The sequence below is a fragment of the Gambusia affinis genome, linkage group LG08 (genome assembly GCF_019740435.1).
Source record: "Gambusia affinis linkage group LG08, SWU_Gaff_1.0, whole genome shotgun sequence".
Classification (NCBI taxonomy): domain Eukaryota; kingdom Metazoa; phylum Chordata; class Actinopteri; order Cyprinodontiformes; family Poeciliidae; genus Gambusia; species Gambusia affinis.
In genome coordinates this window covers 29,923,022-29,951,000 of record NC_057875.1, presented here as the reverse complement: position 1 = coordinate 29,951,000, position 27,979 = coordinate 29,923,022, and the positions used below count along the sequence as shown (strand labels likewise).

General features: G+C 38.1%; 1 protein-coding gene across 1 annotated transcript; it reads left to right on the top strand.

Annotated features, from left to right (window-relative positions):
* LOC122836078 (F-actin-capping protein subunit alpha-2) lies at nucleotides 1–27,889 on the top strand. Its single transcript, XM_044125752.1, has 10 exons — nucleotides 1–184; nucleotides 17,158–17,221; nucleotides 19,303–19,354; nucleotides 19,857–19,920; nucleotides 22,463–22,669; nucleotides 22,821–22,900; nucleotides 24,472–24,550; nucleotides 25,276–25,347; nucleotides 25,547–25,609; nucleotides 26,731–27,889. The coding sequence occupies exons 1-10, from the start codon at nucleotides 146–148 to the stop codon at nucleotides 26,869–26,871; spliced, it is 861 nt and encodes a 286-aa protein (XP_043981687.1). The 5' UTR covers nucleotides 1–145; the 3' UTR covers nucleotides 26,872–27,889.
* Nucleotides 27,890–27,979: the final 90 nt, after the last annotated feature.

Here is a 27,979-nt window from a genome sequence, read left to right as displayed (position 1 = left end):
AGAAAGTCTGAGGGCTGCTGAAAGCGTTTGTATTTGGTGTTAAACTTGTGAGGTGTGGATCTGATGAGCGCTGAGGCTCAGCTGGGAAGCCACCCATGCGCTGACGTCACGGGGCTCTGACAAGCTGGTGGTGCCGGAAGAAAAGATGGCGGATCATGAGGAGCAGCTATCCGACGAGGAAAAGGTACTATTCTGATAAAAACCAATTTAATGCTCCCAAAGAAAACGCTTGGGTTATAGGTTTGACTTTCTTGGCAACTTTTTGTACGAACTGTGGCGTCGGTCGGCGTGATGGAATTTGGAGAAAAAACCCGGGCCCGCAACAGAGCCGCCGCTGCTGCTTCTGCTTTATTATTTTTAGCTCAACTTCCGCTCGGTTGCGAATCTCTAACGGGGTGCTCCTTGTACGGTCCTGACTCAAAATAGGACCCGTCAACATATTAGAAATTCACCTGAGCGAACCCCCCACTCGGTTTTCGCTCGGTGAGCTCGTAGTTAGCCCCCGGGCTCTCTGGTTACTGGTGTTGTGGAAGTTTTCAGACCTCAAATATTGCTAGCTTCGTCCGGGCATTTAGCCTAGCTGCGCCCTGCTAACACAGAGCCAGACTTCCTAACAGTAACACGCCCTACGCTGTTTGACGCCGGGCTGTTTTATGAATAATTCCCAAGTGATGCACCATCCGCTTGTTTAGTTTACTGCTAAATGTTTGTAGAATTATAGGAAGGCCGTTAGATGTGGCGTGTAGACATAATTGGAAACTCCAGAAAGCAGCTCCGTTAAAAAAAGTAAAACGGAACCACTCGGAACACAGTCATGTATTTATATCTTTAAGAAGTGCATTCAGGAAGCTTCGCATCAACATGAAAACATGTCTGTTGAAAACCTTATTTTTAAGGCAGTATTTCAACCATTTGTGATCCTTTTAAACATATTTTGTTAAAATATGACAAAATCGTCAATGATTTTGATGCTAATCGTAATCTGTAAATTGACAGATTGACGTTTCTTAAACTGATCCAGTCAGGATTCACAGAATATTCTTTATCATTTTTCAGAAATGAATACTTTCTTGTTAACTCTTGGAGGTGCTTTTATGTTGATCTTCATTGTTTGTTTTTTTTAAGGAAAAGCAATGTTTTATTATTTATTAATTTATAGAAAGGATAGTTAAGTTTTTTTACAGTCCGCCTTTGATATTATTGCAGCTGACAATGTCATGTATTATTGTGAATGCCATATTGAGCATCCACACAACCCAAAACATTGTGTATGTTCCATGTCAACAGTTAGCAAGCAACATTGATTTTCATTTTTTAAAAACCTGCGCAATCTTTTTAAATTTACTCAGCTAATTTTATTTCAGCTCATATGAAAACTGCTAGATTTTATAAGCAAAAATAGATACATATATTCACCCTGTGAGAAACAATGAGTCACATATTTCAAAACCATAGAAAGAAAACAATATAAAAACATAAATGCATTTTAAATACTGGTCAACAGCAAGAAGAAAGGTCTAATGGATGCAGCTAGTTCTCTTTATTCCAACTAAAATTTACATTAGAAATTAAACCTTGACTAAAATTTTGCATCAAAACAGCTAAAGTAACAAAATCCGGTAAACACAAAGGTTAATAATACTTGAAATTGACATTTGAAATATGTTTACATATTTCAATGTCTTAAAAATATTTTCCTTTATGGGGTATAAAACATTTTTCCTGTGTCAGGTAGAAGGATTTTGGTTGCTGTTCTTGCTCCACTTCATTCAGATTTGTGGACATTTTTTCATTAAGTTTTCTTCAGGTCCAGCTATGTCTAGATGAGCAGTTCAAGAATACAGGAACCAAATACTTGGTTTCCTATCTACTACACTGTCAAGATATTTTAAAATTGCACTAAACAGGAGTGTGACTTTCTCTGTTTATGTTTTTCTTAAAACGATTTTTCAAATTCAAAGGGAGAATCTTGAAGCTTCATGTGGGGAAAACTAAACAGAAAAACTCCCAGAGGCAAGAAAATACAAAAGCCAAATGTTTCCTACAAAATCTGACTAAAATAATTCAAATATAGCTGCCATCTGTTTACAGTGCAACAGTAATAACAATTTGTCAATTTATGTTTCACAAAATCTTGTACACACACACGTGTAATAAAGAGGTATGCATTGCTCTGAGTTTGCGTTGGTAATAATAATTAATTTGGTCATTGACTACAGTCACTGGCAAGTTTTGGTTTCCAACTAGGCCTGTCACGATAGCAAATTTTGCAAAGCGATTAATTGTCTCAAATTATTGCGATAAACAATAATATTGTTTGAAGACCTTTGTACACTGATTTAATGGAAATGATATAATAATTCATGCGATTTCCTGCCAAAGATAGATACACTTTATTTTCAAAAGAACATTTAACACTGGAACTGATATAATAAACAAAACAACCAAAAACAGAAATAAAATGGATTCTCAGTCTCCATTAACAAAAATGTACTTGAATAAAAACACCAAAGTGTAAATAAATACTGCATTCAACCAAAAGAGTGCAGATTATGAAGTCTGTAAACCATATTGCCCTTCAGTAATTATTAGATTTAAATAGAGAAGATGGAACATCGACTACCTGATGTAATAGTTCACACTACATGTTATTTCACACAAACATTTTTCCCTTATGACAATCTTAGAATGTTGATCGTTCTAAGATTGTCGCTTGTGATTTGGTAACCGATCATCCTGTAGAGTGTGGTGTGTTATGGTAGATCATCGTGGCCACTCTGATCTAAATCAGCGGTTTCCCCTGACTGGGAGAGTTAATGCAGCCTGTTGAATGTGACAGGTAGCCAATCAGAAAGCTGGATTCTCCAACATGTTTTCTGAGGGGAAATTACAGAGGGGAATCCCAAACAGCCGAAGTCCAGCGGACATTGGAGATGATATGTGGAAACAACATTAATGTTTATTCAACATTTGGTGCAAAGAATATAGAAATGAGGAGGGGAGGAGTTGGAGTGAAATTGCTATGCAGTTGATGAACCCGGTAACGTTTCAGCTGTTCTTTGTTAACGTGACATAAATAGGTTCTAATGGTTTTCATTCAGTCAGGACGTTACGCTGACACTAGAGCCACATGCACTGCAGGTAGATTGTAGTAAAGCATTGATTAATGCCTGGTTTTCAAATTAGTTAACTAAACTTGTAGCCATTATTTTGTTCCCATTGTTGGACACCACAACCAGATGGAACCGTTATACCTAGGATTTCTGTTGGCTAATGTGTGATCTCTCAGGTTTTGAAAATGGGCCGACAGCTCTAAGATGGTGTAGTGTGAACTGGACATTACACTGAGGAAATGAGGAAGGGAGGGTCAGTGGAGAGCAGCGGAGTTGAACCTTTTTTCATTCAGTGTCATCAACAGAAAGAAAAAAAGGCCGGAAGAGACGATAAAGCTGATAATTAAAATGAGGTCAATAGTTTTAATTTATAATACGATTAATTGATTTATCGTTTATCGCGACAGGCCCATTTCCAACTTATAACAACTACAACAACTGAATTTGTTTTAGTTCTGTTAAACAAAGTGCAACCAGAACTAAAAACCAGAACGTTTTAACTCTGGTTTTTAGCTCAGCTGTGGTTTTCAGATCAGTTTTTGCTGAAATATTCTCCACTGCACTTCATTTTTGAGTATGAAGTAAAGCTCAACATGTTAAAACTGCTAGATTATTTTGGGGTGTTTGGGCTTTTTAGCTTTACTGTAGTTTGTCATTGTATTTGCTGTAAATATCCCCAAATATGGTTCAAGTACCTACGAGAGGTGATTTCTTTTTTTATCTGTGATTTTTTTTTTTCATGTTTTGTTTTTGTTTTGTATTTTTTCTATTGACTTACTATGACTGTCTCTCAGAACCCCTCACATTTAACTTTGCTTCATGCTGTTGTTTGATTTCTCACATCTGTGCTTAAAAGTTGGTGTAAGAAGTTGTACCTTATGTAGAGTCTGTGTTTTTTTCAAACATTTTGCAGTGCATGATGATGCAACACGTCTCATCAGTTCCAAAGCCATCATTCAAGACATATTGAGATGTGTTTATATGCATCTGTCATTTTTGGTTATCGGCTACCTTTTTGTGCTTGATATAAACAATCTTACAAACTACAGCATGGTGAACTGTTTCCCGTAAGCGCCTACTAGATGAATTGGTTGCAGTGTTATCTTCACTGCTGTCTCTGGTTTTGTTTTCACTTATTTGTCTTTACAGAAGCTCGGTTATTTTACACTTGCAGTACCAGACTTGTCAGTTGAAACACAAGCTGGGTTTCCATTAGAAATGTACAAAACTTTGTCAATATTCCACTAATGTAAAAAAAATAATAATAATTTGCAATTGCAATGTTTCTACTAAATAAGAAACACAAATAAATCACACATCAACAAGATTGACGCGGTAAGACATTTAAAAAACATGACGTGTAATTATCCTTCTACTACTTTCTGTTGTCTTCATCTTTGTGGTTTGCAACAGTGGCAACATCCGGTTGTTGATCATATGACTCTTTTTATGCAAAAAAAGGTGTTTGGATTGCAGTTTTGCAAAATCAGCCAAAAAACCCCCACATCATCATAGCACCAAAACTTATCAAAAACTGAGTTTTTTTGAGATTGTCATGTTTCCATTAAGCTAATTTATTTTTGAAATGTCAAATTGTGCAATTATATAGTTAATGGAAACGCAGTTGCTGAAGATGCTTGTATATTAATTTACATCTTACATATGTATTTTTGCAGAATTAAATCTAAAATTACTAGCTGAATTACTCTGATCCACTTTGTGACTTTAATACAAGTTTAGCTTTATTTAACCTTCTTTTAGGTTAAATAAATTTTGTTTAATATTTTGTTGAGCAAAGCATCTCATCGGCGGTTCACTGCTTCGTCCTCGTCTCACAGGATACAGTTAATGGTGGGGTTTTTAAAAGTGTATTATACCTCACCAACAATCTATTTAGGAGTGTACCACCAAAAATCGTTTTGTTAGGGTTTAGAATCCATAGTGCAGAACAGGGGTGAAATGGTTATTATTACCACCAGGGAGAGAACTAAAACATGCAGGATACCGGCCCTCGAGGACCCACTTTGGGCACCCCTGGGGTAGAACCTTTACTAGCTAATATGATGTAGTTTTTGTGGCTAACAGTTTATTTCCTCTGAATTCTCTTGGTTTGTCCAGTTTTTATATGGCCAACTGCTGCCTGCAGTTTTCATCGTCCAGCGGTCGCTGATCGGATCTGTGAGGTTGACACGGTTTCACCTGGAAGCTACCACTGACGTTCAGTAGTTACTACAGTAGTTACTGACATCCAGTAACTACTGTAGTAACTACATTCAGTAGTTACTGAATGTCAGCAGTTGCTGATCTGTCACAAACTGCCCCGTTTCTTGAAACAGAAAGAAAAATCTTATTTCAGTGGGAATCCAGCATCTTAGATTTCGTTTTATTTTGTTCAATGTGTCTTTTGGCGGTTAATTCTTACGGAGCCCCCTAGGGGACATGGGGAATTTTTTTTCTTTTGCGTTAGGGGACATGGGGAATTTTTTTTCTTTTGCGTTCCCTCGCAAAAACTGTACTGATCAGTTGTGCGGCATAATTGAATACTGTAAGACTTTCTTACGGTGGCCGCCGTACTTTCTGATTTAATATAAGGTTATGTAAGGTTTTTCCATGAATGTTAATATCTCGTTGTGAAATATCTGAAGTTTTATATCTTTCTTTAGGATACAAAGGCACCACAAACCTATGATATAAACAGAAACCTTCCATAAGTAGGAAAGAAATATAAATACTGTACATCCAAACTATATTTCTGAGTTATTATCGCGGCGTAATAAGTCATCTGACAGTTTTGATTGTGTCGCTGTTGTGTTGGTTGCCTGAATGGTTTAAAGAGCTGCTTTTATGTTCAGTTCCATCTTAACCTTAACAGACATAAAAATGCGGTGAATGAATCAATTTTCAATCAGTTTTTTGCACCAAAGACTTAATAATAATAAACATGTTTTCACTTAGGCTCTGTAAGAGCCATATGAATGAAATAAGTAATTATTGATATGATAGGAGCACGCGACTTTGACACTTAGGTGGTGGGTGTGTCGATGTGGGAGTGACGTCATCAAGTATGAATGGGAAGGTTACTGGCCTGCTGGTTTGTGTGTATGAGGAAACGGTGAGCGGGTTGGTCAGTCCTTGCAAAGCTTGGAGCATAATAATCAAAATGGAATAAATCGATAAATGTGACAGAACAAAGAAGTGGTTTGGAGCTAATTGATACACGGACAGATGAGATTCCCCGAGTTAACCCAATACGGCTCTTTACCATAATTAGTTTGTCGTGTTTTTAATAATAAAACGTGTTTATTATAATGAAGTCTTTGGTGCAAAAAACTGATTGAAAATCGATTCATTCACCGCATATTTATGTCTGTTAAGGTTGAGATGGAACTGAACATAAAAGCAGCTCTTTAAACCATTCAGGCAACCAACACAACAGAGACACAATCAAAACTGTCAGATGACTTATTACGCCGCGATAATAACTCAGAAATATAGTTTGGATGTACAGTATTTATATTTCTTTCCTACTTACGTCAGGTTTCTGTTTATATAACAGGTTTGTGGTGCCTTTGTATCCTAAAGAAAGATATAAAACTTCAGATATTTCACAACGAGATATTAACATTCATGGAAAAGCCTTACATAACCTTATATTAAATCAGAAAGTACGGCGGCCACCGTAAGAAAGACTTACAGTATTCAATTATGCCGCATAACTGATCAGTACAGTTTTAGGCATAAAAGGTTTTAGAGGAACGCAAAATTTTTCGAGGACATAAAAAGTATTAGGAACGCAAAAGTATTGCGAGGGAACGCAAAAGTATTGCGAGGGAACGCAAAAGAAAAAAAATTCCCCATGTCCCCTAGGGGGCTCCGTAAATTCTGGTTTACTTGATGGCCACTTTTCTTTTGTTTTATTATGGCCAATAATTTGTAGGGTTTCTATGGGATGTTGTAGAAAAAGAATATCTGCTTATTATTTTTCCTATTTAAACTCTGAAGGAACAACCTGAAAGCCTGTTCAGAACATGGGAACATCTCTCTGCTAATTCTCATGAAAGATTCTGAAAAGCTTTGAGTCATTTGAGTAGCAACCCCATCGGCTTCCTGACTGCAGTAAAGAAACCGCACCGTGGTACAGGAAGCTGCTGTTACTCAATCTGCTTTGTTTCTGTTCCTCCCACTGGCTCTTTAAGGCAGGTATCAGAAATTATACAACTATTAGTTTACCTGTTAAGTGATTATTCTCAGAGAAACTTAATCAGATTTATGACAAACTTCACAGATCTTGAAACTGAACGGGACAAAGATTTAGCTACATTCATCCCTGTAAAGACCTTTTATTTTTGCTTAGAATCAGACCTTCATAAGTGTTTAAATTTGAGAATAATTGCCATACGTTATGTTTAGCTCTTATTTAGTTCTGTAGAGACTCATTCATGCTGGAAGACTTTAGATTGTTTTTCATACATGACAGAAGAAATCCCTAGTGAGCCTCCAGATCAAGCCCTCTCTATGTAAAACAAAATAAGCAAACCAACTTTATTCTGGGTGTTGAATACTTTTCTTTTTTCCAGTGCTGTCGTAATGCATACATATTTATTTATACTATAGAGACATTTAAATAAAAATAAGAAGGAAATCAAATGCGTAGTCCACTTTTTATACAAATGTTTTACTCATTTTTTTATCAGGCTAAATAAGAAAGATGTATTGGGAATGAAATAATTTCTATTTGGTGAAGCAGAGAGGCATAAATAGAATAAAATGAACCAATTTTTATTACTAGTTCCACTTAAACATCTGGCCAGAGGAAATGGTTTTTAACTTTCAGTGTAATATTATACTTTTCAGTGTTTCACTGGTTGCGTGGGACTTTATGTAATTGTAACTTAATGTGTCTCTAAGATTTTTATTTTAATGTAATTGGATATTAATCCAATCAATTTGCCTTATGAAGCACTTTAAGATAATAAATATCTTAACCTGGCTTTGTATGGATAAACGGAATAAAACTATCTCATATTATTTACCTGCCAATAGTGTTGCATGCATCCCAGTAAAAAAACTACTTTATTCTGTATCATTAATTCAAAACTCCTTAAACGTTTAAAATAAACGCAGCATCCCAGTAGCTTAGTTGTCGGCATTACTCGCATTTCTTTTGTAAGTTGATACCATCTTTGCAACGCTGCCGGCCTGTTCACTGGCTCGTTTAGCACAGTAGATGCATGCCTTCCAATTTATGATGCACTAAAGTTTCAATAAAAGGAACCATTGATCACCTTTATTGGTTCCTAAGCAGACTTCCAGAACCAGGACGGAGATGTCCCTGAATAATACTGCTCAGTTTAAAGTCTAAAGAGCAACATGGCTGACGTCTTTGAGAGTTTGAGCATCAAAAAGATGACTGAGATCAATCTGTTCTCTTTCTAAATGCACACAGCAGCATGAGGTTCTTGCAACTGTAGGCCATATCTGGTGGCTTCCGCCTGAAACTGAAGAATGCAGCAACAGAGGAGAGCTGTCTGCACCTGCCTGCAACCGAACTGCTCTGCTGTCACATATTTTGCAACATTTTGAGTTTTGCCTTTCTGTGTTCACTGTTAAAAACAAAAATCCTAGTTGCTTTTTTTTTTTTTTTTTTTTTTTTAACGATGTTCCTGACTTTAAAAAATAGAGAAGAGATTACAAGATTATGGATTTAAACCTACCTATATCAAGTAACCCATAATTTTTTACTCTTTTATGGGTTTTTGTTGCATTTAAATGTTAAAATAGAACAAAGTCAACACAAGAATTTTCTAGTCCTTAGAAAGTCTGAATGAGACGATGGTACGTCATTGAACACCTGAAAATGGTGTCAGTCATGCTCGTGTACTGGGACCAGTACCAGTATTTAATTCTTGAATCAAATGCATTGTTGTGGTGCTCAACCGTTATAGTAATATCAAAGTGTTGGTGAAATGGTCACACCAACACACAATTTTTAAATCACTAAAATTGATTTAAAAATAAAATACTTATACTGGTAGAAAAAGCCTTGAAAGTAAAACTTGGCACTTTAATTCTTTGTCTCAGAGAATAGCAGCAGGCGTCCTCTCAATTTACAGCTGTTATCAAAGAGTAGTTGATAACAGCAGTTAGAAATGTTTTGCAATAAAGACTTATTTATTTTTGGTGTTATTGCTTGAGTGTGGTTTCACATTAGTTGGGATTCAGCAAAGTTCCCCCCTACAGGAACGGTTGGGACAGGGGGGCTCTGCAGTGGCTTTCACAGGGAACAGTCGCTGGGTAATGAGAGCAAGAATATACAGTGAACACATGGAGAACAGAGACCAGCTGGTGTCTAGGCTCAGAGAGCTCAAAGACACAAGAATCCCACGCTGCGGGGGTTCCTTATTTCCCACAGTTTGTGTTTTTGTGTGTGTGCAGAACTATTGTTGAAGCAGCAGCCACGCTTTATGATTTTCTACCCAAAACATCAAACATCTTGATGTGTTTTAGGTCATATGTGGTCGGAGTGAGAAAAATTGGAGGTCACGCTAAATGACCTCAAATTCATAACCAGAGCTTCTAAAGCATGACAACCAAAGATCCGACAGCATGAACTCAACTTGAGGTGATAATCAGGGTTGAAATGTTGACTGTTCCCATTTTTTGTTTCAGATAACTGGGGAGAACAGATTCTAGTGGCTCAGCAATTGCAGTTTTCTGACCGATCAACAATCTTTAAAAAGTCTGACCTGCTGATTCTACTTTTGGTTAATACCGATTTAAATTTTTTTTATTTTTTGTCTGTCAAATAGCTAAGACCCTGTACACACTGAAACAAGCAAAGTATATTTTTGTAAACTATTAAGAAGAAATGTGGGTCCACGTGAGGATTCCGCACCACAGAAAATGGTGTAGTGTAGGTATGCCGGGCCAATCGGGGGCGTTGTAGCGCTGCCAGAGAACAGCACCAAAATCAACAAATAGCAGTTTTGCCAGATTTTGCATGTTTCTACACAACTGGTACACTTAATTTATTTTGAAATACTTAGAATCTGTTGACTTTGGCTAATAAAGTCACTGTACACTGGTGTTGTTAAACAGAAACATTGTGACTTTAAGATTTAAAGTGACATGGCGCCACGGACAAACAGAAACCCTGCTGAACGATGCCATGTTTATTTGAAACCGGCATTCTGGAACCCGATTTCAAAAACGATCGCTTCTGGTTTTCCCAAGATGCCGAATCTGCATGGACACAGACTAAACCACAACGAGCCTTTGCGGATCCACCTGGAATTGTCTTTGTAGATTTGTCTTAGATGTAGCAACAAAAATGCTAAAACGACAACAGCGGCTGAATTTTCAAACCTTTGCAGTGGGTAAGATCGGTTTGAGACACAATTGTTGACCGATCTCCTAAAGTTGGAGAAATTGGGGCTGATTTATCAGTGGCCTCTTATTGGCTTAGGGGTGAGTTTAGAGGTGAAAGAACTTCCTGCTTGCCTGATAATGTCTTAGAACAGTTTTATTTTATCTTTTGCTACAGGAGCTAAATTTGCCGGCCTTTTCTGTTGGCCGGTAAAGCCAACAGAAAAGGCTTAATCTGAATTCCTCTCTGCAGGCTTCTCCAGGCCTGCTTACACATGAAACTGTTTCAGCCTGTGAAACTCTACTTTTCATTGTGTTTATCTAAGGGTAAAGACCTATTGTAGCAGATAAAAGTACCTTATTCTTTAGCTCTCCTTCAGTATCAGAGATTCTGTGCAGTATACCTATACAAATAAACTTGTTCAAAACACTTTCACATTTCTCCATATCCTAAAATTTGAATCCCTGTTAAATTCTCCCCACCAGAAGCAGATGGAGTCTAAAGCAGTCTGCATGTCCGGAGCAGACTTGCATGTTTTTCAGATGAAAGTTTGCTTCACACAACAACTCAAAGGCAGTTGCTCCTGTATAAGTTGAACAAATGGTGATTAGCTAATCCTCACTGTGTGGAACATAGTATTGCCGTCACCTAATGTTTGCATTGTTCTTGTCCATACGAAGATGTGAAAGGTGTCTCATGTAGCGCTACGTATTTGAGGACTTTACGGAGTTGAGGACAAATCTGAAACACTTGAAGCCTGTTGAAGAACTTTTAACGGCGTGAAACGAGCCAGTGATTGAACTGCAGCACACCTGTTGATGGCGTTTCAAAGATGTCGTCCAAACACTTTAAATCAGGGGTCTCAAACTCCAGGCCTTGAGGGCCGCAGTCCTGCAGTTTTTAGATGTGCCACAGGTACAAAACACTGGAATGAAATGGCTTAATTACCCCCACCTTGTGTAGATCAGTTCTCCAGAGCCTTAATTATTCTATTCAGGTGCTGCAGCAGAGGCACATCTAAAAGTTGCAGGACTGCGGCCCTCGAGGCCTGGAGTTTGAGACCCCTGCAAATGATACTCAGAGATTTTCAGAGTAACCCTTTCTGCCAGCAGCAGAGAGAAAGGGAACACACTGTGTAAACGTATTTTACCATCTTACACTGAGACCAAAAAGTTTGATGTGAATATTTAAAACTGTCTGTAACATCATATATCAACAACTTAACATTACAACTTCATCACTCTCTGGGTGTATTCCCTAAAAAATGAATCCGAAGCCTTATCTTAACTGAGAAATCCAAAAGCCTGCCAACATACTACATAATGGATCAGAAAGATTAAATTGAGCAACTTATGCACTCTAGAACAGTGTTTCCCAATTCCAGTCCTCAGGCCCCCCTGCCTGCATGTTTTAGGTGTTTTCCTTCTGCCACACACCTGGATTGAATCTTTGGGTGATTAACAGGCTCCTGCAGTACTTGGTGGCTGCAGAAGATGTCATGCAATCATTTGAATCAGCTGTGCTGGTATAGAGGCACATCTAAAACATGCAGAGCAGGGGGGCCCCGAGGACTGGAATTGGGAAACCCTGCTCTAGACTACCTTTGTGTTACTCACTGAAAGTCTTGCTCTTTTTTTTGCTTTAAACACCAGACATGTCTCAAATATAACAGAAAGCATTTTACTTCAGATGGCTCTTTACATCCTCTGGTTTTTTTAACACTTCAATCATACTGTAAATTCAAACATTGCATCGTCTTCACTCTAAAACAACACACACACCAAAGAGTGTTATCAGAGAAGCTTGGTGGAGTTTAGTATAAAGCAGCGGTTTTCAAAGTGTGAGGCGCGCCTCCCCTGGGGGGCGCCAGAGCACTTTAGGGGAGGCGCGGTGCGAGGAAAAAAATAAACCGGAAAAGCTATCTGCTTGCTGTCTACTGATGTGAGAGAAACGTCTTTTACGCACACGATCAACTCTGTGGATTTAGGAAAAAATTGGTACTGTGGGGTGCGCGTGTGGAGTGGGGATCAGTGGAAATGTTTCCCACCTTAGAGGATGTTTTGGCCAGTGATGTCAGTAACGTTACTGACGTCGGACCACTTTTTTCTGTATCCAGTAGTCAGACTACAGTTACTTATCAAAATCATTTTTGCGTTACTGTGCGTTACTATCTTCTTTTGTTATTTAATCGTATTTCCTCTACTCGTCTTGTCGAGTGACCGACGTCTCTATGCGACAGAAATGTTAAAAATGGGGGGAGATGCGCATTTTGTTGTTGGAAAAACTGGAACTATTTTCAGTTTCTGTCGCCAAGTCCGATTATTATAAGCGGCTTGGGCTTCATTTTTTAAAAGTCGCTTGAAAATTTAATGAGTGGCGGGTTGCGCCTTTTTGGGTTTGTTTTTGAACGTGAAATTGTTCATTTGGGCTTAGAAATAAGCAGAGACTCATAATAAATCCCAGAATTTGTCCGTCATTAAGGTAGTTCAGTCTCTCTCTGTCCATCATTTCCCCGATGATCCGTCCCGCTGTGTCTTTGTTAATGTCAACTTAATTTATTACCTCTCAATGACATCGAGCTTCGTGTTGCGCTCCAGAAAACTGCAAACATCGAGACCAATATGAACAGCGCAATAAACGTGAAAACAGCCACGAATAAACGTGTCCGTAGTTGGCAATGATTATAATGGCAAGTGCTGACTAGCACCGTTATAATTATTAATATTACGGTAAGTGTCGCAGCCATCTGAGCTGTGGAGCTGCAGGAGGAGCTCTGCGCTGCGACATCAAACTCAGGGGCGTAACGCAGAATCTGGAGGCTGGGGGGAGGGGGGCTTTAAAATCCTTCTTAGAGTTTTCCAGACAACAGTGGACCACACAAATTACTCGTGTTTTTTATTTTGTGTACAATCTCCTCTTCAGTTCAGCCTTATCAGTGGAGACACATTGTTGATGTACCATTATAAAATAGCTGACAGTTAAGAATTGGCAAAGCTCAATGTAATTTTCACAGGAGGCAGAGCGTTGCTGTTAGCAGCTGCTGAAAGTAACTAAAAAGTTACTTTTAGTGTAACTTAGTTACTTTCCAAATCAAGTAGTCAGTAATATAACTAAGTTACTTTTTCAAGGAGTAATCAGTAGTCCGATTAAAGTTACTTTTTCAAAGTAACTATGCCATCACTGGTTTTGGCCAGAGCGGGGCTGAAGGTGGAGTTTATACAACTCCACCCCCCTCCACGGGGGGTGGGCGCAGCAGGCATTGTGCTCCTTGGAGGGGGGCTCACCCTTTCATACTTTGAAAACCCCTGGTATAAAGTATTGGTGGGAGTCAGATTTTTGATGACTTGTAAATATTTGCATTTTAACAAAGTACTACATGTAAATCAACAAAACGAGCAACATTTTCAATTCAGTAACACTTTTTGCGGCTAAACTACTGAATAAATCGACATATTTGCTCAACAAAGATATTTGTGTTTAATCTGTTATTCAGACTCTTTAACCATCACTTTGGTGCAATGTGCTACTATATCTATTCAGCTTTCAGGTGTTTCAGGAACACCTGATTATTCATGGAACTTCTTTGAACAAAAACTTTAGAAATGTGAGTTGTTGATGCTGACGTTAGCGTTTTGGTACGTCTGTGCTACTGCCGCATGTTTAGCTTTGAGATGCTATTTTAGGCTTGCATAGCTTCACTGATAGGCTAACTCCTTTTAGCAGAACTTGAACACAATAGTCTTTTCCAGCATCCCATTAGTTTGATTTTCAAAGCAGAAATTAACCCCCAGTGGGCCAAGACAAGCGGCTTTCTCGTCTGCTGTTGTTTTCGGATTGTGCGTCGGATTTATGGGTATACTAGAAACGTGTGAATACAAAGGTTCCATCCAGAATCTTTGCATGTTTAAAAAAAGTGTTAATTCTATGTATTAAAATCTAGATTAAAGCAGTTTAATCTATTTCAGTTTGTGAAATTTAGGTCAATGTTATAGTTCTCATAGTTACTGCTTCACAGTTTTTGACAACGTCACAGGGTATTACAGTGTTTCTCTATAAAGCCACGATTTTAATATTTATAAAGTAGCTTACAGAAAGTGTGATGCATAAAGGAATTGTTTATCCAAAACAATGGCTGAAAATTATAATTATGAAATTATGAAAAAGTTTGTTCCACTGAATCACATAAGAATCCCACCACTCCTGGTTTTGACTACATGTCCAGACTTTTCTAAAGAAGTTGCGCTAAATACTCCACAGAAAACCACTTCTAATAATAGTTGAGTTTTTTTTTATGTTGATGTGATCTTGTGACGATACTGTTGACTTGTATTTCCGAATAGCCATGAAAATTGATCCATAAATGGCAACATCCATTATTAAATGCGATTGCATAATAAAACAGAATTGAGCATCAAGACCCAGTGTCTGAACGTAGCCTTAGAAAGGCCACAAAGGAAGGGGGGTACAAATGAAACAGAATTGCTGGTTTAAAAACCACTTAAATACCACTTACTTGGTGCATTTCTGTTCATCTTTGTGGCAATACAAATGTGCTTTATGTAACTGTGTTAGGATGATGTGACTTCAGTTCAAAAGAGACCAAGGTGCTTCTATATTATGATCAGTTAGATGGAAACCAGAGTGTCTGTCGGAGAAAAAGCCTCTGAGTTGCAGTGCGTTTATGCTGCCATCCAGTTAAAACGATGAAACTATTTCTGTGAGATCATCATCCCAAACACACGCATTCAGTTTCCCACCATGTTTCTCCAGATCAGACACGCCTCTTATTGTAAAGTTAAGTTGTTCATTGATTGGATCCTGACTATTTTACAAGGGATAGCTCTAATGGAAGCTAAATTTGAATTTGATCGTAACACACATACACGCATGCACACACACAACAGATATGTACTTTCTTTACTGCCTTCATTTCTCTTAACATCGTTCATTAGTGAGAATCAATCTGAAGTTCTGAGAGGGTACCCAGCACTTGTACATACACACACTGCTAGTAATGGCCCCTGGGACAAACACACTTACTCAGTCTAAAGCACACAGTCTCAACCACGCTCACAAGTATAAACACCTTCTCTAGCAAACTAACCGGTGATACCAGAAACGCCTCAACTGGTTCCACTGTACCCTGCCAGTGATAGACAGTGGCAGAGAGATACAGAGGTAGGCTAACCTACCTCTGTCCACTGTGTGCACTACCAGCCTCAGCACATTTTCATTTCCTTATATGGTTATAAACCAAGCAGGGGAGGGAGGGGCTGCTGTCTCACTGTCAGTTGGACATGTGACCTGGAAACAGGAAGTGCTGTGCTGCGCAGCAGAAGAGAAGTAATGAGGACTGCTGGTGTTGCTGCAGGCTGACTGACGGGACGGGGTAATACCCCTCCCTCCAAACATGTGACACAGACACCTCACACCCTCTGTTGGCCGCAGTGTGTAGACGGAGGAAATTCACAGCTTTATTTTGTGGTGAATGCAGAACTTGCAGCTTCAGAAACAGAAGTTTCAGCAGAATTTGTTTTTTAACGTTGCTTTAAAGGGATTTGTTTTCATTTGGAAACATTTAGTTCAACTCTTTAAAGGGCTAATACAGACATTTGAACGATGCGTTGAATTGAGTTTTTAATCCTAGTCAGTTTTTGAGAATTGTAAAAACTACATTCAAACTCTCAGAATCACCAAAAACAATTATTTTTGGTGAATTTTATTTTTTCTTTAATAAATTAATGTTATTAATTTATTAAATCAATCACCTGATAATAACAAAATACATGCCAGTGTTATCTTTACCTGTATGTTAGCGATTTTTCTCTTTTGAATTCAATTTAAAAAAAAAAAAAATCAAATCTATGCTTCCTCCTATCATACAAACTAGACGAATGCTCTAAAATCATTCTGAGACAAACTATATCCTAATATATGTGTGTTTATTATTTTAAAAGAAGCTAATACATTTAAGCTTTGGTTTCATCAGCCTATTCACATTTTCAACTTTCTGCAATTTTAAGCACACATTTTTCAGGTTCTTAACACTATAAAACATTGATATGACTCCCAGAGACTTTTCTGTTAGCCGTACCAAAATATTTAACTTGTGAATAAATTTCACGTTTTGTCATTTTATATCTTCACACTTTAATGCACTTTACTGGGATTTGATGTGTTGGACCAATGAAAATTAACACATTTATTTGACATGGAAGGTAACAATATTTGAAAGACATCTTCAACATACTGATATCCCATTTAACACTAATACCCCTAAATTAATTCCATTACAACTAATTATCTTTAGAAGTCATTGGATTTGTAATTAGATCCAAGCTATTTATAGTATAATCTCAGAACTTGATATCAGTTTTCTTCCACTTTGCACTGGTTGGGATTTAAGTTCATAAAACACTTTGAATTTAATGGTTGTAATATAACTTAATGTGAAAAGGGTCAGAGTGAATTTGCACTTTTGCAAGGTGTTCTATATATGTATTTAATCAGAAACACTTTCCTGAATTTTTTTTCGTTTTATGAAGGAATTCTAATAAATTCTGTATAATCCATTGCTTACAAAATAACAGAATAAAAGAACTAAAGAACAGATTGTTGTCAGAGTGAGTTCTGTCAGTGATTTCTGATCTGTACTCATGTTTGTTGTTTTGCTTGCAGGTTCGCATAGCAGCTAACTTTGTCATCCATGCCCCGCCAGGAGAGTTCAACGAAGTCTTCAATGGTGAGTGCTCCAATTCTTTTTCATTTAACAGTAACAAGTGAATTGATCTCCACAATTTAACTTTCAAAGTTACTTTGATCCTTAAAGTGTTAGCCTGATTTATGTTAAGTTTACACAACTTTTTAAATAGGCAGTATTATGTAAAAGCAACTTTTTTGAGCTTTACATTAAATTACAATGTTATTTGCTCATCAAAATCATACCTTTAGTGTTGCTTGGATTCTTTAATGCATGTTTGAGAAATCCTTTAATCTCCCATGGTAACCATTCAGCTGTAGTCGAACATAGCTCCACCTTTGAGCTAATCCTTCGAGCTGCAGTCTCACGGAGAACTCCTCACCTGCGACTTCCCCATAGACTAGCCAGCAGCAATTAGCAAACACCTGTATGTACTGCAAGTCTGCTGAGCTCATTATAGGAGCTACTTCCCATTGCAACTCTGGTAAAAATGTTGTTAAAGGATTAATAGTGGAATGATGTTGTGATGACTTTCTAAAGGCGGAGCTACAGAATAAGCAGGAGTTTTTCAAGAGATAGAGGCTCAATTACAAGGCATTCGATTACTAAGTCAAATTTCTTTTAAGTCATATTTGACATACACAGCATTTTTATAACTGAAGGCAACATAGCTACTAGAAATGTGACTAGAAAACACATACTGCCCCTTCAACACTTCATCGCATAATTTAAATATTACCATGTTGCAGAAGAAAACAGCTTTCATGTTGCAATTCCAGAGTCCCATGTCCTGCTCAGATGTATACATTTACCTATAAAACCTCCCTGTACCTTGTTTCTTTTTCCTTTCCTGAGGTTTCAGTCTGAGGCTGTTTAAAAGCTGTGGGCTGCTTAAGTCCTTTTTTCCTATCTGACTCTTCTGTTCATAGACAGCGATGACATCACCACAGACATGTTGCTGCTAGTAAGAACAGCAAGTACACACTCGCAGTGTACACTTGCTAGATTATAATTGTAGATTTCTTTGTATATTTGCAGTAAACACACAACCAAAACCCCCAGTTTGATATCATTTTGTGTGTCATACACTAGATCCATCAAGATCTCAGGCCCTGAGTGCTTTCAGATTATGTAGTTGAGATTGCAGAACCAAGGGGGCATGGCTTGCAGCTTGCAGCAATCACTTTTTCAATGGAGTCTTAGGGCCAGGTTAAGGATTTTCTTTTTTTGTTTATTTCAGAAATAAACTCCTAGTATCATGAGAAGAAAGTTGTATGATGTAGTTATGCAATAACAAAGTCATGGTAAGAAAGCTGACTTACCTCACTGTAACCAAATCTACCTAATGGTATAAATAAAGTTAATTGGCATAATATCAGCAGAATAAAGTTGTAATAATACCAGAATAAACTTTTTTAAAATGCAAAACAAAACTGTAAAACTACTATTCTTTCAATTGTGGACAAACAAAATAAAGGTACCAAGTTTACAAATTGTGCTGTACAGAACCTGTTTTCAGTCGGGGATTCTACATTAATTTTTTAGTCCAAGAGTTCAGAAACTGTGAAGCGGACCTGTACCACACAGTGTTACGTTGTCTCATTGTGTGCAGAGCAGGAACCTTTCCCTCTTTATTAACCTCAACCTTTCATTTTACCTTTTGCTGTTTTCCCTCTTTTTGTCCTACTGCTCCCACCGATACAACAGAGAATGAGATCCTTCGGCCAATTGCAGCTCATTCTCCACAACACCAGCTTGTGCTTGTGACCTCTAGGGATTCTAAGTGTGTTTTGGCATCGTAAAATCCTATCCATGATCTGTCGCCACCTCTGAGAAACACTGGAGGACGTGGGGAAGAGGGGTCTATCTGCAGCTTATCACAGTCTGACAGACACCCGCAAGAATAGACCCCCCTGACTCCCCAGCACTTTGCTCACTTTGATGTCTTAGTAATTTTGAACCCTTTTCCACTGAGCTAATTTAGCGTGTCTCCTTCCTTTCCCCTGGCATAAACCCTGTAAAGACTGATGGGAGGCAAATTTGTGTTTGTGACATCGAGCTGGAGCCTGTCCCTTCACCTTTTTCCACTTTCTCACTTGTAATCCCTCCATTTTTCTCCCCAGATGTGCGATTGCTGCTCAACAATGACAATCTTCTCAGGGAGGGTGCAGCACAGTAAGTCTGTTTTGTCGTGCCATTTAGAGGCCTCTGAAGTTCTGTAGTCTGTTTCCATGTCACCCAGACGTTGTCAACAAAACCCGATGAGCCGACACAATGTGACCACAATTGCTGAATGTGCTGTTGGTCCTTTTTCACGCTGCCAAAGTGACTCCGACATGTGGATAACCTTCTGGCTGCCACAGAGCAGACTTGCTCCAGTAAATATCCTGTTGCTGGCTCATGGCCAGTTACTGCTCAGCAGAGGGGGGCATAAGGATTACACTGTCAGAGATGCTTTAGTTCAGAAACGTTATAGAGTAGTGCTCTGATTATTTTTAAAAGAAAATATGTTAACAGATGATTAACAGTGATCCTTTTAGCCATGAGTGGCTATTTTCTTCCTAATCCATGTACATTGTCTTGATCAGCAACTAAAATATGACTTTATACTCAGAGAATGGATCAAAACAGGGTGTAAATTGTAATAACAATAAAATTGTTTATGTTCCTCTTTTAGTGCTTTTGCACAGTACAACTTGGACCAGTTTACTCCGGTGAAAGTTGAGGGCTACGAAGAACAGGTGAGCTCCCGTTTCCCTTAACCACGAGAAAAGTGAAAGAACAGGAATTCAGTTTAAGTGTGGTGATTTATTTTCTGCCTTTCTAACATTGTTTAAATCGGTGTTTAAAACTGGTGATTGGCTGCTACCACCACTATTTTCACCATTTCTTTATTTTGGGACAGACAGTTATTGAGGTTGGAGGGACTTCCTCAGGGAGTCTGCCCATCATTCTTAAATTCATCTGTATAAAATTAAAGCCTTAAAATATCTTAAATTTATTTTAAAACTATATTGCCATATACACTGCCTGGCCAAAATAAAAGTCGCCACCTGGATTTAATTAAGCAAATTGGTACAAGCCTCCTATTGGATAAGTACTGCATAGGCGATTATCTTTCAGCTGGCAACAAGTTATTTAACCCCAGCTGATGCAATGAGTAACTTCTCATTTCTTAAACAACCATGGCAAAAGACACATCCTGTGGTCGTGGAAAAGACGTTAGTTTGTTTAAGAAGGGTCAAATCATTGGCATGCATCAAGCAGAGAAAACATCTAAAGAGATTGCAGAAACTACTAGCACTGGGTTAAGAACTGTCCAACGCATTATTAAAAACTGGAAGGATGGTGGGGAACCATCGTCTTCCAGGAAGAAATGTGGTCGGAAAAAAATTCTGAATGATCGTGATCGTCGATTACTTAAACGTTTGGTCAAATCAAATCGAAGAAAAACAACAGTAGAACTCAGGAGTATGTTTAATTGTGAACACAAAAGCATTTCCACATGAACAATGTGAAGGGAACTCAAGGGTTTGGGATTGAACAGCTGTGTAGCCGTAAGAAAACCTCTAATCAGTAAGGCTAACCAGAAAAAAAGGCTTCAGTTTGCTAGGGAGCATAAAGATTGGACTCTGGAGGAATGGAAGAGGGTCATGTGGTCTGATGAGTCCAGATTTACCCTGTTCCAGAGTGATGGGCGCATCAGGGTAAGAAGAGAGGCTGGTGAAGTGATGCACCCATCATGCCTAGTGCCTACTGTACAAGCCTGTGGGGGCAGTGCTATGATCTGGGGTTGCTGCAGTTGGTCAGGTCTAGGTTCAGCAACATTGTCTGCCCAAAGAATGAGGTCAGCTGACTACCTGAATATACTGAATGACCAGGTTATTCCATCAATGGATTTTGTCTTCCCAAAGGGAACGGGCATATTCCAAGATGACAATGCCAGGATTCATCGGGCTCAAATTGTGAAAGAGTGGTTCAGGGAGCATGAGACATCTTTTTCACACATGGATTGGCCACCACAGAATCCAGACCTTAACCCCATTGAGAATCTTTGGGATGTGCTGGAGAAGGCTTTGCGCAGTGGTCAGACTCTCCCATCATCAATACAAGATCTTGGTGAAAGATTAATGCAACACTGGATGGAAATAAATCTTGTGACACTGCAGAAGCTTATTGAAACAATGCCACAGCGAATGCGGGCTGTAATCAAAGCTAAAGGCGGTCCAACAAAATATTAGCAAGTGTGACCATTTTTTGGTGGCGACTTTTTTTTTGGCCAGGCAGTGTATATTATTCATACATAATAGATTTTGGCAGATCTATTGAATCTTGTATATTGTTTTTTTTTTCTTCTCAAAATATTGATTCATACTCTAACATCTTCTTTGTGTTCTGTCACTCAATGTGATTGAGGCAACTAGCAGCCAACTTCTAATATTCTTATATACCTTTACTAGGTAGCTGTTTTGCATGTATCATTGCATATATATTTTTTGCCAGTTGGCTAGAAGACGTTTGTGCATTTCTTTGGAGTTATGGATTGTAAATTCCCTCCATAATGGTCTTTAAAGTTGGTGAAACCTCCAGAAACCCTGTTCTTACCATCACCCTAATCTTTATTTCCCCTTACAGACTCTCTATCTGAAGTGTGTCTGGGCTAAAATGTTATTAGTTCAAGTCCAAACTAATCTTAGGCCGTAAATCTAAGATTACATCAAACCTAAAACTGCCAGATGTTTGAATCATTTTGAGCTTAACTGTAGTTAAGAAAACCTGAAGCAAATACAGTTGCTGAATCTCATTATATATCAGAAGCAAAATGATATTTAGATGAGTAACTAGTATTTTGGGCACTTTTCTCATGGACCCAGAATTCTGTTTGAGAACCTGACTATTATAAACTATCAAACAAGATCCCATTATTTAAAAAAAAAAAAAAAAAAACAACAAAAAAACATTTCGGCCACTTGTTATTGTCACTTAGTTTCTGTGATGTGACAAATGAATGTGGGTGTGTGTTCTGTAATGATTGCAGCGTATTATGTAAAGATGTCATCATGCCCCTGTGTTCTTTTATTGCTGACTGAAATTCCCCTGTCAGACACCCAGCAGGCTGAGCTAAGAGTTGAGCTGGAAGGCACATGAAAAGTTCAAGCTGACTTCTGTCTTCAGTTTTTCTTTTATTTTTCATGGAATATACTTTTCTTTGCCTCAATAAAATTGATTAGTTTTGTTTTCTTGCTTCTCCCCCTCTTTCTTTGCCTCCACTCCACGGTGCAGGTCTTAATTACAGAGCATGGTGACCTTGGGAACGGCCGGGTCCTGGACCCAAAGAATAAGATCTCCTTCAAGTTTGACCACCTGAGGAAGGAGGCCAGCGACCCACGCCCGCATGATGTTGATGGCTCCATGGAAGGCTGGAGGAGCGCCGTGGACTCCGCCGTCAGGGCCTACGTCAAGGAGCACTACCCCAACGGAGTGTGCACCGTACGTTTCAGCCCGTTTCCTGGAGCCAGCAGCAGATGTTTAGTTTTTAAAAGCTACACGGGCGTTACACTGAGTAGAGTTTTATTGCAGACATTCTTACTGCATGTTCTTTAATGAACGACATTTTAACCTGTTTCTGTTTTCCCTTCAGATTTATGGAAAAACCATAGACGGTCATCAAACCATCATTGTGTGCATTGAGTGCCATCAGTTTCAACCCAAAAATTTCTGGTACGTCTCAAACTGTTTAAAAGTTCAAGGGGCAGTGTTATGTAAAATGTACATTTTTGAGCTTCATATCATGTTATGTTATTCCTTCACCATAAACATACCTCGGAGTGTTGTCATGATTATTTCATGCATGTTTGAGAACTCCTTAAATCTCTTGTGGCAGCCATACAGCTGTGCAAAACGCCTGGGTGAACCCAGCACCACTGAGCAGCACTCCACCTATGACTTCCCCACTCTGCTCCTTCAGACTAGCCAGCAGCAATTAGTAAACACCTGGTGGAACTGTTCATCAGCTGAGCTCATGATAGCTGCTACTTCTCAGTGCAGTGTTGTTCAAGGGTTAATAAGGAGCCATGGTGTGATGACTTCCTGCAGATGAAGTTTCAGAAGGACAGAAGTCCATTTTCAAGGCTTTAATTACATAGTCAAATTTCTTATAAGTCATATTTGATATATATATATGGCATTTTTATAACAACTAAACTTCACATGGGTACCTAATTGTGTTATAAAATGGCACAATGTGCCTGGAAAACATGCATGACTCCCTGTTTAATTTCCGCTTTGATTGTGATGCGTTGGACCCACTGAGCATTACACTGATGATTTTTTTTTTTCAGCGCATACTAATTTTCAAGACAACCTCAAACTCTGCATAATGTGTGTAAGATGTGTGTAAACCTTTTAAGGCTAATACAATTATTATCAGAGGACTTTGGACACTCGGCAGCAGGGCTGAGCTGTTTTTCATCGTGTTAATCTAATTGGATAAGAGCTGGCCCAATCCTCTTTGCTGCTGGGTTTTACTGAGCTTAGGTGTTGTTTGGGGTAATGATCCCATAAGTTTTGTGACTTCTACCACTGACTGTTCCCTCGGGAGAAAGGGGAGGAATTTAAATGTGAACATATATTAATGTTGGGAAAGTTTGTATTTTGATAATGGTGCTGTCGGAAAATCCTGAAATTCTTTAAACCAGAATTATCTCATGTTAAATGCTGAGTGTTTTTAACAAATAGAGCAGATTAGTTGCATCTTTCAAGCCTCAGTAGAATCCAGAACGTTTCTGAGTTCCACTGTGAGTGGAAATATCACAGTATTTACACACAAATCAAACAAAAATGTATTAAATATACTTGCATTAAACATACTTTTCATTTAGGCCTACATTTGTGTGTGATTTTTTTTTTTCTGTCCATCTTCATAACATTTTAGAAAACTGTCTTTAGAAAGAGGCTTTTTCAAATTTGCTGTAATACAGGCAGCTACATATATTTTTTGCCAACAGCCATTACTGTAATAACTTTATGAAAAAGTTTTTATTAGTTACAATATTTAATTTCCCTTTGGGATCAATATAGTATTTTTGAATTTAGTATTCTAATTTTAAAGAATTTCATTACATGTAAGCAAAAGATCATCATACTTAACAGAAATAAAAGCTCTCAAACATCCGTTAGTAATTGGTCTATACAATGTGTAATGAACTTAGCAATAAAGTTCCTGAAAAAAATGGACTTTTCTATGATACGACGCCAGTTGTGACAGTAATTAATTATATTATTATTCTCAGGAATGGACGCTGGAGGTCAGAGTGGAAGTTCACCATCTCTCCCTCCACCACTCAGGTGGCAGGAATCATGAAAATCCAGGTATCTGATTTGCTCTTTGACAACACGTTGAGCACTGAATCAGAAACAACAGGGATCAGGCCTTTCAGCTGCTTTTCTTTCTTTGGGAAACTAGTTTCAAACATGATAAAAATTCTCATAATTGAAAATTATTATTTCTTCACTGTTTTTGTTTTTTCTCCTATTTTTCGAGATATGTGATAAAAGTAGGAAAAACTGAAGCACTGGACATAATAATATACACTTTAGCCTCAGATGGAATACCTTGTACATATCTCCAGACCTGTGATGAATATTTATGAAAACTGTTAAGGTAAACTCATTCCATCATCCATAGTGATGGCCTACACTCCCACTCTCCTGTATGGGTCACATTGAAGGTATTAGTATTCTGTGTAGTCTCCTATTTCCACATCAGATGCTGCCTATGAATCGCCTTTTGACAATCACTGGGAGGGGGGGTTGCTCTGATATATATATCTATATATCTATCTATCTATATATCTATATATATATATCTTCATATTGGTTCATCCCCAGTTTGAGATTTGCAGGTCTAATGCTGTATGTCGTTGTTTTTTACCATATTGTTTTTCTATATTCCAACTTTCTTTTAGTGTTTTCTGATGTAACAAAGGATTCCTACTTGCTGGTTGATCAGAGAAGAATGTTAAGCTACTGCCATAGAAGTTGAACTATGCCTTCAGGTCAGACAGAGTGAATGTTCTGTTCTTTCATCTGTTCAGGTTCATTACTATGAGGATGGAAATGTTCAGCTGGTGAGCCACAAAGAGGTTCAGGAGTCCATGTCTGTTTCTGTAAGTATGACTACAAACTTGTCTTACACTGATGTCAGTGGTGTGGGGAGCTGTCGGTGAATAAGTCCAGATTTTTACAGTGATGGTTTTCTAACATGGGGATTCTTTTTTTCACTTGCACAGTACAAATGATGGCCAGTGTTCTTCAAAACCTAAACTTGTTCTAAAACAGATGATGAGTGTGTTTTTGTTCTTTTAGAATGAGGCTTCAACTGCTAAGGAGTTTGTTAAGATCATGGAAGCTGCAGAGAATGACTATCAGGTATGGCAGTGGTGTGAAACTGACCTTTCACCCCTCTGTGGTATTCATATTCAGAACATGACTGGAATGAGCTATCCAGAAAAAAAGATAAAAAAAACCCTTTATTGATCAGGAAATCCAACATAAGAAAAACACTCTTCATTGTGAAATAGTCACTGCAGCAGGGCAATGCAACCACAAAGCTTATAGAAAGGAAACTATTTGTAGAAACAACTGTACAATGGCAGAAATATTTTAAGTTTTAGAGATTACAGTGTGTGATGCTTACAGTGTGTTATCTGTTCACACTGTTCATTATGCTAAGCACAAGTGTTGTGCTAATGTTATGCAGAGCACAAGCTTTAGATTTAAGCTCTGTTAACATGTTTTAATTTTTAAATACTCAAACTCTGTGTAACAAACCTTCTCTGTCGCACACAGTGTGACGTCTCCCCCAGCATCTATACCTCCTTATGCTTCTGGACCCTTCTTGTTACTACAAAATTAATTGATCACAGAAAGGCTCCTTAAGAAAGAGCCACAGTTCTAATATATATGACCGATTTGACAACATAGTGCAGATCAAGACATAAAATATGGTGGTTCTGTTTCTTTTTTTTTCTTTTTCTTTTTTTTTTGCTGAAATCTTCACTAATTTAACTTACTTTTGGCTGTTTTGTGGAATATTTGCTTGATATTACTATATCTGTTTTTAAGGGGGTAACATTTTGAAATATATTTTAGTAATTTTCAGAGTTTGGAGGAAAATTGAAATGAACCAAAATTGGTGACGGCAGATCTGAACTTCACAAAATCAGCTATCATAGTTCATCTGCTTCCTAGATGTTAAACCCAGTCGTTACGGCTCAGTGTTTTGAAATGTGGTACTCTCTTCTCGATCTCATCAGAAAGAACTTTCATGTCAGGAATATGTTTGTAGGCTGAGGAAAAAAGAAAAAATGTTGATTTAATTTCATGTTTATAAATCTGCATCGCTACGCTCCTAGAAAATATTGATTCACATTTGTTGAGAATTCAACCTTTAGGCTGGGAAAACAAATTATTTGATCTAAATTTGCCACATTGGCTCTTCTTCCTGTATAACCATTTTACATTCACTTCCTCTTCTTGTCCTATGTCAGACGGCCATTAATGAGAATTACCAGACCATGTCGGACACTACCTTCAAAGCCTTACGCCGCCAGCTTCCTGTGACACGCACCAAGATCGATTGGAACAAGATCCTGAGCTACAAGATTGGCAAGGAGATGCAAAACGCTTAAGAAGAAAAACAAAAAACAGAAGAGAAGAAAACAGATAGATCCCCTTGACCCCTCACCCCCCTCCCAAACAATGTTGCATGACTGGATAGTTGTATCGTCTTTGTACAAAAATTTGAGAAAACAGGGACAAAGAAGGGTTTGGTCTCACAGCCAGACGTTGTACCATACATGGCTACCTTTCTTTACATGCACTGTATTATTGGATCCATGATGACAAAAGTTTAGTGTATTTGGGGAAAAATGAAAACCAAAATCTAGAGGAAACATTGGAAGACATAGGAAAAAAAGAGCAAAACCTTGGATGTAAGAACAAACCGTATAAAGTTCCATTACCACACGTGCAATATCTGAGTGAGGCCACACCTTTTAATTTGACCTGATGAGAGACGGATTGAATTTGCAGATGTGGTTAAAAACAAATAATTTTTTGGGAGACTTTTTTATTTTATTTTATTTTTTGTTTCTTTACAAAAGAGCCCAGATATTCCGGCTGAAATAAACGAGTCCTTTCACTTCACTGTTAATGTTCCATTCAGTTTCAGTCAAGTGCATAAAGCAAAACAAAATAAACGGTTTTGTGTTCATCTTTGGCACAATCAGCCAACATTAACAGACACTCAATGTCCTTGTCTCCTCATTTTGGTACTTTGCCTCACCATCTGTCCTATATGTGAGAACTCAACTTTGCAGTGCTCCTAGCCTTTTTGACTTGACATTGTCTGAACTCTCACTCAGTGCAGAGAGGTCGGGCCACTTCAACAAGCTTAATTAACAAGACATGAGTCGCTCAATAATGTGCTTAATGTCCAATTTACAATAAAATTAAAAAAGCATCACTTTTTCTCCTGCAGTGCTTATTTTTTATTAAAAAAAGCAGAACCTGACTGTATTATATAAACGAGGCACACTGTAATATATTCCTGTATGAAACAGCCTGTCTGTCAGTTTGGTGATTTATTTCCATGAGATTAACTGTAATTCAGTCACAATTATGTTGCATTAAATGACAAATTTTCTATTTACCGACTCACTCCTAATTTCTCAAAACATTTACTGTGTTACAGCCAAAATTCTGTTGTCGGCGTCCTTGTGTTTGACTTCACGTTAC